The following is a 14757-nucleotide window of genomic DNA, read 5'->3' as shown; positions in this document are numbered from 1 at the left end:
GAATCGGTAAATTACTGAATCTGAAATGTAGGGAGCACTCAAATGAGTGCTTTTCCCATTTTAGGATTCGTTATTTACCATCAACTACAAGTTGGTGGTAAATAATGAAAACCTTTGAAAAAGCATTTTTTTTGCTTTTCTCGATGATCCACAATTATGTATCAATGAGCTGTATTTCTTCTTGAAACTGAATTCCCCAAAACAAAACAAAAAGGCAATAAATAAATAAATAAAACAAAAAACAAAAAAACAAAACGGAAAAAAAACCCAGCAGAGGCACATTCTGAAGCTAAAATATATTGTTCTATACCTGAAATAGTCTTAATATGATTACAATATGAGGCATTATGTTCAGGACTTATGACTATGTATTAACAAGATGTATTCCTGATTTCTTGTCTTGTTTTCTAATTCTTTCTTTTCTTATCTTTCTATCATTTGTTATATGTAATGGCTGACCGGATCGGGGAGGGGGGTTACGGGGGGGACGGACATAGAGGGAGGGCGACTATGTTGTAAAAATATCCTAATAAAGAAATCTTTAAAAATTAGTAATCCTTAGCTTTGAAAATGCAGGAAGGCCTAGTATCCAACCCATATGTTCAGCTATCATGTGTAGTTTTCCTTACTTTTTATCAGATGCCTTTCATAGCTGGACAAGCACCATTATGGGACAAGAATAAGATGGTTTTAATTGGCAGATTCCTTTTCTATTCTCCCCACAGGAAGGTGTCCGGAGATACCGCGGCGCTATAGCACGGCGTAGAATTCGTCTAGTCAGGTATGTAAAAACACTAGGGGCACTTCTGGTGGTGGCGAGACATCTGGTGAAGCCTGTAGACGTTTTGAAATTACAGGCACAAGACAAAGATGTCCCAGAGGTGATAATTAAAACAATTATACACCTTCCTAGATGGGGCAGTACTGTGAGGCAATATCTCAGAAGGGATTTGCTAGAGGGTTCTGGGGGTGGAATAGCCACTGATATACATGTGGTTTCAAAAGTAGTATCAGAGTGGCTAATAAAAGATGATAGAGGTTGGGTAACCAAAGAAATGAGGAAGGATAAGAACAGGAGAGCCCGTCGGACTGAAAGTAGTGTGGGTTCTGAAAATAGAGAAAAGGAATGTTGGTGCAAGCAATCTAAGGTGAAAGAAAGCCTATTGAGGTGACTGTCAGCTACATTCAACACTCTACCAGAAGCCCAAAATGAAACTGAATACATATGGCAGGGTGACTGTACAAGACTCTGTACAGTGGTGCACAAGTTATACTAATTTTAGGGCAGGGCACAAAGTATAACTTTACCTTATAACTATAACTTTAGAATGTCTAAGATTTGTGTAGTTTAAGTTGGTTTTGTGTAGGAATACAACATTGTTTTCTGAACTATAACTACGTTTTAACCTATGTTTTTTTAATTGAATTTCAATGTTTTTTTTAATGAAATGTTTCAAATCAACGAGAGGAGTGGAGTTGAGTGGTATAGAGTAAAATGTTGTGGAGTGAATAGAGTGGAATGGTGTGCCATCGAGTGGAGTGTCATAGAGTGGGTAAGTGTGTTAGAGAGTGTAGTGGCATAGAATGGAGGAGTGTGCCATAGAGTAGAGTGGAGCAAACTGGCACAGAGGAAGTTCCGTAGAGTGTCGTATAGGGGAGTAGAGTGTCATAGGGTGCCATGGAATGGAGTACAGTGTTGGAGAGTGGCAAAGAATGCAGGAGAGTGTTGTAGAGTGTCTTAGAGAGGAAGGGCTTTTATAGAGTACAGTGCTGTAGTGTTGAGACATAGAGTGGTGTGGCGTAGAGTACCCTGGAGTGGCATAGAGTGGAGTTGTGTCTCATAGAGTGTAGAGGCATTTCATACAGTGGAGTGGTGTGTCGTACAGAGGATTGGTATGTAGTACAATGGAGTGGCATGGTGTAGAGTGACGTAGAGTGGAGGGGAATACAGTGGAGTAGTGTTGTAGAGTGGAATGTTGTGGAGAGTCGTTGAATGGTGTGTTGTAGAGTGGCACAGAGAGTTGTAGAGTGGCTTGGCGTGGAGTGTCATAGAGTGGACGGTCATATAGTAGAGTGGAGGAGAGTGTCATAGAGTGCTGTGTTGAGAAGTATCATAGAGTGGAGTGTCGTACTGTGTTGTGGAGTGGGATAGAGTGAGTACAGTGTTGTACAGCGGAATAGAGTGTTGCACAGTGGAGAGGTATAGAGTGTTGTGGAGTAGTGTGTAGTAAAGTGTAGTAAAGTGGTGTGAAGTACAGTGTGGTAGAATGGATGGGTGTTGAGTGGAGGAGAACATTGTACAGTGGAGTAGAGTGTTGTGGCATAGAGTGGGGTGGTGTAAAATGACCATTGCATTTGTACGTACATACAGTTTTACTGATAAAAGTATACAGAACTCAAATGATAATGTTTGGAAATGTCATCACAGTGTATTGAATTGTTTTATTTATTTAAAAATATATATATATTGTCCTCATCTCACCATATAGCGTCTGCAAATATAAGCAAGAAACCGCTCTTTGATCTAGGGAACCCCAGGTTCCTGTTATTGCATTGGCTGTAGGCCTACTCAGGCCCGCTTCTTCGTGTGAAACTTGGTGTAATAATTGGACTTAGGAGCCTTAGATAAGTGTCATTTCTTTGCCCCAAACTAGGAGCTGTGACCAGATGTTACACCCATCGTCATTCTGATGTCCTAAGTACAAACGGGCCATACCCAGGGCGGCCTCTAAGCCAATTCTCATAAAGCGGGGGCGATGGATCCTTCCATAGCCTGCAGATCTCCCTCCGGGCAATAAGGATCAGATACATTAGCAGGCCTTTTTGTGTTACTGACAATATATTCACAGGGTTGTTGTCCACACCAAATATTACCACTGATGGGTTCAGGTTGAAATTGACCTAAAAAATAGCACCAAGGGCACGTTCCACATTCTGCCAATACCCTTTAGGGACACCACATTCAAAGAATATATGTAGATCATCAGCCGGGGTGAAGTCACATCTAGGGCATTTTGTAGAGGAGAGGGGAGCACATTTAGCAATTTTCTTGGGGGTATAGTATAACCTATTTATTACATTGAAATGGTTCTTCTTTAACGAGGCAGGTTTAACCATCTTGTATAACATCTGGAGGGAGGGTTCAAACAGTTCTACGGCCGTAGTCTCCAAAGCTGACATATTCCTTTTTTACGAGATGTGTATTCTGACATTGAAGCTCAATTTCCCAATTTCCACCTATGTGGGATTTCTCTGCAGTATACCAGGAGACCAAATGCAAATATTTAAATTTAGAAAAGGAGTCTCCTATCTTCAGCCTTAATACCTCCCAAGGGTGAACCCCATCCTCGGATACAAGGTCGGACCAAATCTGGATACCGGCTCTCTTGATAGGCAGTGCCAGGCCATCCTCTAAACAGACAGGTAACCCCGGAGAATCCCAAAGGGAAGCAAAATCAGTGTAATAGCCTATCCCCATATTTTCCTGACCTTGTACCACAGATTCAGGGATGCTTTTAAAACTTTCATGCAAACTTTTTTGAAGAATTTGGGCGTGCCGAACTTATATAAAAAACCCTCTCCTCCTTCCTCGAAAGCTACTATTTCACTTAAAATCTTCCCCCAATGGAATCCTCCCGCCGTGCAAAGTATAGCCCGAATATTTTTGAACTGAGAAGCAAAAGAATAGCAAAGTATGTCAGGAAGTGCAAGGCCCCCTTTCTGAAGCTTGCGCCATATTTCTTCCATGAGAGCCGAGCCGTTTTATTGGACCAAATAAAACTTCCTATTTTACTTTGTATTTTACTTATGTCCCTATCTGGAAACTCAAGGGGGATGGCGCTAAAAAGATAGGTCAATTTTGGCAGGATGACCATTTTTACCAAATTTTACCTTACCATATATTGTAAGAGGCAGATTTGCCCATCTTAAAAACAGACGATCAATCTCCTTAGACACCTTCTTTAGATTAATTTTAGGGATATCGTCTAGGTTTTTTTCTATTGTTATTCCTAAGTATCTGAATTCTCTGCTTATTTTGCCCGTCCAATTGTCAACGTTCCAGGTCATTACATCTGTCTTAGTGGAGTTTGCAAGGTACCCTGAGTATGAACCAAATTCTACAAGAAGGGCTGCTGCTCTTGGGAGAACCTCAGCAGGATTGTCAGTATACAACAGCAGGTCGTCCGCGTAAAAGGCTAACTTGCTGGTATAAAGATGGACACTGAACGGAACAATTAAGTCATCCAATCTAATTGCTTGGGCAAGGGGTTCTATGTATAAATCAAAAAGTAAGGGAAAGATGGGACAACCCTGCCTCGTTCCCCTAGCAAAATTGAAGCTTGATGTCAAAATGCTGTTCAGTAAAATCACTGCTGAGGCTCCCTGATAACAGCTGATCAAAGTCTGTATGAAGACTGGGCCTAAACCCATTATTCTCAAGACCTCCCACAAGAAGACCCAGCAGACACAGTTGTTTTCCTTCGCTGCGTCAAATGCTGCTACTGCTATAGGCGTCGCCCACGTCACAGTCAAGTCGATACTGCCAATCAACTGCAGGGTCTGTTCCTGTATGAACCTCCCTGGGATGAAACTCTTTTTGGTCCGTATTTACCAACTGTGGAACTAACTTGACCAATCTCCCTGCCAAAACAGACATGAAGATTTTATAATCAGCGTTGAGCAGGGAGATTGGCCTATAAGAGTTGGCCTTATGGGGGTCTTTTCCTAGCTTTAAAATATGGACAATCGTGGCCTCCCCTCATGATTTAGATATTCTACCTTCTACACTGTAAACATAGTTGAATAGTTTGCATAGCCTTGGGGCCAATTCATCCTGCAGGATTTTATAAACTTCCCCTGGAAGAGCATCAGTCCCAGCTGCCTTGTTCTTCTTGATCTTTTTGATGTGGGTTATTACCTCACTCTTTGTAATATGGGCATCTAGAGCGGCTTCACTGCCCTCAGTTAAAACCGGTAATTTTTTAAGTCTCAGCCAATCTTGAATGCTCTCTGGACTAGGGGAAATCTCTTTGCTGTATAAGTCAGAAAACAGAGAAAGGAGACATTTTTGCATATCTTCATGCTTACATGAAGTTCCTCCATTCTCATCTATAATGAATTCATTTACATTATTCTCGGTGCAATCAGCCAGTGCCTTCCAGGCCAGGAGGGCTCCCATCTTTTCCCCATATTCAAAATGCTGCTTGTTATGGGCAGACCACTGAGCTTTGATTTTTGATTCTAGTTCCCCCCTATATTCCTGGCGGAGGTGATCTAGGTCTATATTGATGCGCGTCAACTCTTCGATGGATGACTGAGGGATACTAAGCCTCTCCTTCAGAATCCCTATCTGTTTTTCTAGCTTCTGAATTTACAGAGACTCTTCCCTATTTTTAGAGCCGATCAGACTATGCAGCTGCCCCTGGATATTTGCCTTGAAAGCATCCCAGACCTAATATAAGGAGGTCGAGCCTATATTAACTGCAAAAAAGTCTGTAGTAGATGTTTTAAGCGTACTTAATAAATCAGGATCGGAGAGCATTGCCCTCTTCAGAGTCCATCTGGAACTGGAGTTTTGTCTGGCACTTAAATAGGAAAAGGATATGGGGTCATGGTCAGAGAGAATGCTTGATAAGATGGAAATATCACAAACCTTCTCTTACTCCAGCCTGTCTGTTAAGATTTAATCGATCCTCGAAGAGTGACCGTACTTTTTTCTAAAGAAGGTAAAACCTGTGTTTTCTCCCATCTTAGCCCTCCAAACATCGGCCAGCCCAAGATCATGAATCATATTTATCATTGCGCGGCGAATTCGTGGGGCACCGACTTGATGACTATGATTAGACCTATCCTGTAGGGGGTTAAGAAGTACATTAAAATCCCCTCTGATGATTATTGGGGTAGTTCTTCCTATTAACTGGGCCTGCATATTACAGATGTATGATGGATCGTCGACATTTGGACAGTAAAACTACACAATTGTTAATTCGGCCCCCCCTATTTCAATCTGCGCTATAATCCATCTCCCTGAATTGTCCGATGAGACTGATTTAATGATACCTTTTGCCCCTAACCTTATTAAAAGTGCCACCCCTCTATTATGGACAACCTGTTCTGAGGAGCAAAAAAGCTCAATCCATCGATATTTATAAATGAAAACTTTGCACTCAGAATTACTCAGGTGTGTCTCCTGAAGAAGGCAGATCTGTGCTGAGGATTGTTCAAGATATTTAAGCACTAATCTTTGCCTGTGTGGACACCTGAGCCCGTTGATATTCCATATATATAAGTTTAATTTGACTGCTCATTAAGGCTGTAAGATCTGTCTATTCAAGGAGACAGCATTCACTATTCTATGAAGGGTGTAGTTTCTTACACAGATCTGAGATTGAGGACATTTTTTATTTTCTCCCAATAAACCCCCACCTATGCTCCCCCGCCCAACCACCACCATCCTTAAAGCCCTGTGTGGCCCCATTACACCCCTGGGAAACCCCCCCCCCCCTGATACTCTGGGCATAAGCCCTGTGGGCGAGGTCCCCATGATGCTGAAAAAGGAAAAACCTGATTGTATTTACCATAATCCTGGCCTCTCTGGGGTAACTGCGAGATATTCTTATAAAAATTACAATACTAAAATAGAACCTTCAAACCACCCATCCCTGATCTATACCTCACTCCCACCTCTGATTTTATCAATAAGGGCATCCACCTCCTCAATCTGTCTCATGTTATACATGTGGTTGTTCCACATAATTTGGAGGGATGCCGGGAACCTTAATTGGGCCTTAGCCCCTAGCGAGGTCAGAACTGTCATTCTTTCACCCAGCTCCCACTGTTTTGTGGCGGTAATATGTGATATGTCGGATCTGATGGAGAACGGAAAAGAGCTAGAAAAGGAACTACATTTTATCGAGCCGACTTTCAAGGCTAAGGATAGGATTTTTTCTTTTAGTGAGTACTTTTAAAAAATTTCCAAGATCTTTCTTGGCTTGGATTTAGCCGGGATCCTTTTGTATGGGTCCCGATGAACTCGCTGAATGTTGTGTGCTAGATCAATTTCCTGAGATTCCTTTAAAATTGTATCCTTTAGAAGAGAGATCACAACATTTTTGATATCCCTCCCTCCAAGTCTTCAGGGACATTTAGTATTCTTAGTTTATTTTTTGGGGCATGATTTTCGAGACGCTCAATGTCATCCTTCAATTCCCTATTCTGTGTAGCTAACTTGTCCACTTTCACAGAGGAACTATGCAGGGCTTCCTTAATTTTTGGAATTTCAAGTTCCAAAACATCAGTTCTCCAAGTCACTTCGTCGATGTTTTGAGCAAGTACTTCGCAAGAGGACTGAATTGCAGCTTGATTCGTTTCGGAGATGATTACTCTTTTCCCTATATTGTCCCTCAGAGCCATCAAAATATCTGCCAAAGAACCGGCCCCCATAGGAGATGTATCCTTTTCATGGGGGACTAATGTACCTGGCATATGTGGAGAGGCCGGTAGGGTTGGTAGAGAGGAGGTGGGAGCTACTGATGGGGCAGCTGCCCTAGCCGAGGCCTTCTCTTGCAGACATTCCGACCCGTTGCCTTTGAATGCCTTGATCCTCCAGGCCCGTATACCTGTTAGATATATTGATAGTGGGATGAATAACCGCTGGTTGCTCTGCTTGTATATTTATCCCCCCCCCCCATTGCCCCGAGCTCAGCTGACAAAGTCTCAGATAACAAAGGAGGAGAATTGCTCTCTTGGCCCAATGGTAACTGCAACTGAGCAGTCTGTATGCTCTGGGTAGCCATATTAGATTTTATGCTTAATCCCTTGTCTGTGGAAGTAGAAATTACCTTAAAAAAGGTCTTCAGGGAGGGCGTTACTCTGACTTTTGAGGGCAAAGCCTTTTTGGATCTTCCCTTCCTTTTACCCTCCGTTGTGAACTCTGTTGCGTTTTTCCCCTTACGCTGCCCAGATTTGGCTTTTACCTCCGCAACTGGAGGTGAAATACGTGAAGCAGTGTCAGCATCCGCTTCAAATTTAGCCGCCCTGTTGCAGATTGTATAACCTTCGTACTCTGCCCCACTCCCTCCTGTATGGCGCATATACCCCCATGCTGTATTCCTTATCATGACAAGAAAAAGCCAACGCACACATCTGTCTTGTGGTGGTCATTTGTTGGCCGCAGTTTTATTAGGAATACAAGGAAACATGTATATACTTTGCATCATGCTATGTCATCACAGACTTCCTTGGTATTGTCTCTTAGCCCTTATGGGTCGTCTTCTGGCAGGTTGGATTTTCTTGCGCCCCGTTTGCGCGGGAAGGGAGTAGCCTCTGTCCCAGAGTTAGGCCCCCCCTCGCTACCTTGTCCAATTTTGTTGTGCCCTGCCGTCCGGCGGGGGCTGGGCTGCGAGTGCCGTCTCTGTTTGCTACTCCCCCCCATTCAGTAGGCCAAGTTACCCAGCCGTGAGGCATCCAGAGTGGGTGGTCCTACATACCTGTCCTTAGGGGCACTCACCCAGCCGTGCGGCATCTGAAGGTGAGTGGACCTAATCTGGCACACCGCCCTCCGGTGTGCCTCCGTACCAACCGATATCAGCGTAGTTCTTCGGCACGCCTTGCCTCTTCCTCAGCACTGCGACATTGCTGTTCCTTAGGTGTGGGTGGGTGGGACAAGATTGGACTCTGCCGTTGTTGCTGCTTCCCCGCTCCCTGAAGTTATGAGCTTGCCTGGGGAAGCAGTGGTTATGTGTCCCTCAACTCGCCTTCGCCCCCAGGGCGGCCCTCTTTCCATTGGGGGGTTTGGACCCCCGCCCTGTCCCCTCATTGGCCGGGGGTAATCGTCGCTGCTCTGGCCGCCGCTGTGGGGGGAAGGGAGGGGGGCTTCTTTTGGCCTCTTTGTCATCTTCGCGCCAAAATGCCGCCCCACCAGTTTGTCCGGGGGGAGGGGGCACGGCGCTGGTTATGGCGCCGGCTCTCGAGCCCCCTTCGGGAGCAGCCTCTGCGATAACCTTCGTACTCTGCCCCACTCCCTCCTGTATGGCGCATATACCCCCATGCTGTATTCCTTATCATGACAAGAAAAAGCCAACGCACACATCTGTCTTGTGGTGGTCATTTGTTGGCCGCAGTTTTATTAGGAATACAAGGAAACATGTATATACTTTGCATCATGCTATGTCATCACAGACTTCCTTGGTATTGTCTCTTAGCCCTTATGGGTCGTCTTCTGGCAGGTTGGATTTTCTTGCGCCCCGTTTGCGCGGGAAGGGAGTAGCCTCTGTCCCAGAGTTAGGCCCCCCCTCGCTACCTTGTCCAATTTTGTTGTGCCCTGCCGTCCGGCGGGGGCTGGGCTGCGAGTGCCGTCTCTGTTTGCTACTCCCCCCCATTCAGTAGGCCAAGTTACCCAGCCGTGAGGCATCCAGAGTGGGTGGTCCTACATACCTGTCCTTAGGGGCACTCACCCAGCCGTGCGGCATCTGAAGGTGAGTGGACCTAATCTGGCACACCGCCCTCCGGTGTGCCTCCGTACCAACCGATATCAGCGTAGTTCTTCGCCACGCCGTCCGGGAGGCTTCCGTCTCCCTGCGGCTCCCCCCAACTACGCCCTCTGATCCGTTGCTTGCCACTTGCTGCCCTCTTTGGTGCCCCAAAGGCAGCCCCAAATCCACCCCTGCCTACATTCGACAGGTGAACTGCCTCTTTAGCATGGCATTCCGGGCGACTTCTGTGGACGAGGCCTGTGCCTGTGAGTCGCCAGACCCTTTGTTCTGCAGCATCACGCTCACTGTGAAGTTCAGTTTCTTCCGGAGCCTCTCGACTGCTTTTTTATTTATTTATTTAATTATTTATTTATTTTCTTTTCTTTAAAGGGTCCTCCTAGCGCCGTTCGTGCCTATCGTTCAGGTGCGCCCAGCCCATTGCGGTCGTCCCTGGCGCCCTTGCCGTGACCTTGGGGGTCTCTCCGTCTATCGTGTAGGAGAGCTTTTTTTTTTTTTTTTTTTTTTTTAACAGGCCTGCCCTGCCGTGTCTGCCTGCACGTCTCTGAGGGCTGCCGGCAGCCGTTAGTAGTAGCTCCGGCCTATTCAACAAAGGCCTTCCTTGGGGCCCTCTGTAATGTGGTGGCTGCCCTGGTCTGTCACCGCCCTGTCTGGCCCTGGCGGGACACCTGGGTTTTGCTACAGGACCCTGCCCTGTGCTGGCTTGGCCCGCCCTGCTCTCGCTCTAGGCTGAGCATCCCTCGGTTTGTTAGATGTAAGCAGCAGTCCGTTTGACGGTCGGGAAGGACTCCGCTGTAAATGGGAGTAATTTTAAGGCCATATACTTTGCGTACTGCCTCCTTCTCTGTATTATATTGCGCAAGCGCCGCACCGCCTGGTGCACGTGCCATTTCCTGTCCACTGGTCTCGTGGCATCTGCTGCCGCCATATCTTGCATCTCTACGGGTTAGGGTTGTAGGTTTGGAAGCTGTTCATCCCATCTGTGGGCACTGCCTTAGTCAATGTTCCCACATGAGACGGAGTAGCCATGCACCCCTCTGAGCTCATCGGTGGACTTCCTATTTCATATCTCCTGCTGGCCATACCCGGTGCTCCCACTGGGGTGTGTATTGTGATTTTATTAATCCCCTTTCTTTCGTAGTGCCCTCAAGTTTGTAGGTGGGCCCCCTTACTCCATTGGAAGTGCCTGCTCCGCTCGGTGGCCAGTAGTGCCATCCACTGTGTGTTTCCCTTAACCCCAGCCCCTTCTGATTCCGCTGGGGGGTTTCTGCGTGTCCGCTTCCCGGGGACTTTCAGGGAGGCTGTGTGACCCCTTGTTGGTCTCTTTGAGAATTCCCCTACTCTCCTCCTTCGCTTTCTGCCCTATCGGGTCTAATGAACTCGGCACCAGCCCCCCATCACTAATCGGGTGTCTCACCAGTTTTTGGCCGCACTATTAGTGATGCGTCGTAACAATCGCCACAAAAGGATGGCGCTACCCTTGCCCATTCGCTGTCGCGCGTTGCGGTGTCCTGTTCGCTGTCAGAGTCTAGGCCAAAATGCGGGTGGCACCTATGTCTTGGCGAGATCCTTAAGCAGCCGCTGCTGTGTCACAATTCTTGCAGGCCTCTGCTATGATCCTCAAATATTCGTTAGAAGCGCCTTTGCCCTATGCCCGAGTATCCAGTGTTCTGTCGGTGACCCTGCAAACGGTGGCACCCATGATCTGGCAGGGGTCCCTCCTGTTGTACTCTTCTGGTCTGGTGACCCCGAATATATTTGGCCCAGGGACAGAACCTAATTCAGTTCCCGCACCAGTGCCCTCGGGGGCGCATGCAGGTTGCCTTCACTTCTCTTAATCCTCCGCAAGCTAGGTTCATTTCCGTCTTTTATTTATATTCGGATTATTTTGTAACATATCATTTGGCCTGCCTGCTGCCCTGCAGCAAGCAGCACCGCTGTCAATGTCGACTTTGTATTGTTTTGTCATAAATTACTGAGTTAGTAACTCCCTTATATTTCGCTCGTATAGTACGTCTAATCTGCATGGAGTCCCTGAAAAGCTATTTGTTTTCTTCAGGACTTGACGCCTTCTCACAAGCACTTTCTTCCCATTTTTATCCGTGGAGAAGTATTGCCGCGGATGCGTTCTTGTACAAGTGATGAGATCAACCCTTCTCCAATTGATCCATTGATACTTCCGCGATGATGAAGCGCTTGGCCTCCATACTTTGTACTTATGTGGCCATATCTCTTGATAGACTTCCTTCCCCACTCCCAGGCAGAAAGCTGCATTGAGAGCATAGAGAATAGACCTGACAAATTCCATGACAGAGGATCGATGGGAGAGATTGCTGACACATCCTAGAAGTAGACCAGTGAATAACGAAGTCTCACTTCACGTTTGTGCAGTTGAAGGAATTCTGCGGTGCAAGGTAGGCCGATAAAACACTCCAATAACTGGTGTGACCTACAGTTCAAGGCGACGGCATGGAACCGAACGGAATACATTAGAAAGCGTGAAGTGTAAAGCTGCTTACCAGCAAACAACTGGTATGCCTTCCAATTCCCAGAGATTCCTTACGCCTGCCTCAGGGTAAAAGGGCAATTGTGTAATATCCTGGGCCACTGGAATTATGTTGCAGTCGGTGCCAAATTATTCAGCAATGCTAACTCACTTATATCGCATGAGAAAGGCCAGTGATTCCCAATAAAGCGACAGGACCTTTGGCAATATTCTTTTGCTCTTGTTCCATTTTTACCAAGCGCTGGGCCCCATACACTGTTTCCCTTCATTAGTACCCGTCTAACCTTGAATACCGAAACTGACAAATGAAAAGTGACCAGTTGACCTTGCACAGGGCCTGGCATTGTCAAGATTTTTGCGTAAGCATTAACCCTTTGATCTGGGATCACGTTTTGCGGCAAATAATGCACTAATTCCATAACTCTACCCAAAGTACCGCAGCTGCGGGTTCACCTTATTCCCGTGGCCCGGGCCTTACCTACATCTGCAGGGGGGGCTTGAATGTTAGAACCTGCTCCTATTTTAAGCGTTTGTTTAACTTGAGTCCAAGGACCGAGAATTGCATGTCTGATATTCCGTTATTCCCTCTGCATATCTTGCTAGGGGAGTGACTCCAATATTTCGAATCTCAGGCCTCGCTTAACATCCCGTCATTAGGGGCGGCTCTCATAAAGCCAAGTAAAATTGCCCAAAATTAAAATGTGTCTTCCAAAAGACACCCAGGGTCTAGTCTAACAACTTGTGGATAAAAACACCAACTTTTGATATCGTAAAGAAATGCTCACATCTAGTGGGTGAAACGCAAGGTGGAAACGGAAACTATGGATTCAAACCCTCTTTCCTGCTTGACCAAAATTGTGTGATCCTAGGACATTACTTTATTTCCACCGAACCTCCTTTTCGTTCCTTATTACCTATGAGCGCACCTTCCAATACATGTCAGTAATGCCTTCTCTGATGATCGAACTCACGACCTTCATTACTTTATTTCCACCGAACCTCCTTTTCGTTCCTTATTACCTATGAGCGCACCTTCCAATACATGTCAGTAATGCCTTCTCTGATGATCGAACTCACGACCTTCATATTATGAGACTGACGCGCTGCCTACTGCGCTAAGAAGGCTCCGCTTGTCATGTGTTCTGTTCATGTGTTTGATTTGATACCCATATTGTTGCTTCAGTTTAATAGAATCAAACGCACATTTAGGGCACACAGAAGCACTAACTTGCCTCTTCCTAGACTACTTGCGTGGGCATCCGGAAGGAGACAGGGATGTTTTTGAGTTCACGCTTAAGAGTGGTATCCTGATCCGTCGGCTTCGTGTCCGCATAGGCATCTTAACGCTGCGTGGCATTCTTACCGTAGCAGTAGGCTCACTACCAGTGAATAAATAGGGGAGAACCGTCTGCCCTTATTAACCTCAAGCGCTCTTGGAGGCTCGTGGGAGCGCTAGCCCACCCCAGATTTGCTGCCACTGTTCCAGTAGTCTGGGGAACCCTTCCGACACCTCACCCCTGCCATCAAGTGCGTGGGACTTCCGGAGTGGTTCGAGCAGTCCCTCCAGAAAGCCTGAGGGAAATCCCCGCGTGTTGTCTGGACCCGTCTAGGGAGTGTGTTTGGAGACCTCGGAGTGGGGATGTGCCCGGTCTCGGTGCTTGTTGGAAATTGTGGCCTACTTATGTTCCAGTTTTTTTTTTTTTTTTTTTTTTTAAATCTTTCCCGAGTGGGGTCTTGCAGCTACCCTTTTGCTCCTTCCCAGTATGAGCGCACCTGCGCCTCAGCGGTAAAACACCGATCGCTGCCCCTGTGCTGAACGACAATCCCGTGAACTGCCACATAATCATAATTCTCTCTAGCCGCACCTTTTAGCCAATGAGCAATCCCCATTGCATATCTGCTAATAAGAGGGCCCCTTGTGGCCTTAGTTCTGCGCGCGCATACCGCAGTTGGCCTTACATTGTCCCTCCTATGTGATAGGGAGGAGGGGGCCGCTTCGCGGCCTCGGATTCTTCCGAACTAAGGGGGGTCCCTTCGAAGCAGATGAGGTATCCGCCCTATTACTCTAAATGGCCCTAGGATGGCGGTGTTACGCCAACTTCGCAACTCTAGGAACGAGAAACGAGTGCATCCTTTGTTTCTTATGGTAGGCCGCTAAATGTACAGGCGCGGGGCACGAACCGTCCAGGGCGCAGAGCGCTGTCGGGGGTTGGCAGATAGTCGCTGGGGGCCTAAGTGTCACCATACAGCGCGGTGAGCCAGTGAGCAGCGTCTCAATGCCCCTGGTAAATCTCGGGTTCTCTGCCCTCGTAATCTATGGGCCCCTCTAGCCGCTCGCTGCGCCCTCCCGAGATTCGCCCCTATTTCCCGCGTTACCGTTGGAATTCTTTGATATCCCCTCTTCCCCTGGCACATTTCTCCTTGGTCGGGGGGGGGGAGAAGGTGTCTCCCTAGTTCCGCGCCATTGCTTACCTCGCCCTCTGCTGCCCACGTGGATTCGGGGGCATCGTCGCCCGTTCTGACCCCTGGTGGTGTCAGACCCACTCCAGTTGGATTAGACTTCCGTCTGGCGGGGTGATTCCCTCTAATCCTTTCTCCATGACCCCGCCGTTCTGGCTGCAGGCGCTTAAGGTCCTCCTCCCTCGTCTGGTCGATGGCTTCCATGGCACTGCCGTTCAGGCTGTAGGTGCCGGACAAGCGTGTGCTCTTCTGGAGGCCAGGACATGTCCAGCCGTAGAAATTCCGGTTTCCGGCATCCGA

The 14757-nt window shown here is 47.0% G+C and overlaps 1 protein-coding gene across 2 annotated transcripts in view; it reads left to right on the top strand.

Moving 5' to 3' along the window:
* ACOT12 (acyl-CoA thioesterase 12) overlaps window positions 1-14757 on the top strand; it is a 546146-nt gene that overhangs the window by 411562 nt on the left and 119827 nt on the right. For both annotated transcript variants that reach the window (XM_086960839.1, XM_086960840.1), the window contains exon 9: window positions 726-781. In XM_086960839.1, coding sequence (XP_086816965.1) covers window positions 726-781 — 56 coding nt within the window. The remainder of the gene's footprint in view (window positions 1-725; window positions 782-14757) is intronic.

This window comes from Lissotriton vulgaris, chromosome 3_1 (genome assembly GCF_964263255.1).
Source record: "Lissotriton vulgaris chromosome 3_1, aLisVul1.2, whole genome shotgun sequence".
NCBI classification, from domain to species: domain Eukaryota; kingdom Metazoa; phylum Chordata; class Amphibia; order Caudata; family Salamandridae; genus Lissotriton; species Lissotriton vulgaris.
The sequence above is the reverse complement of the archived record's forward strand: the minus strand, read 5'-3'. Positions and strand labels throughout refer to the sequence as shown.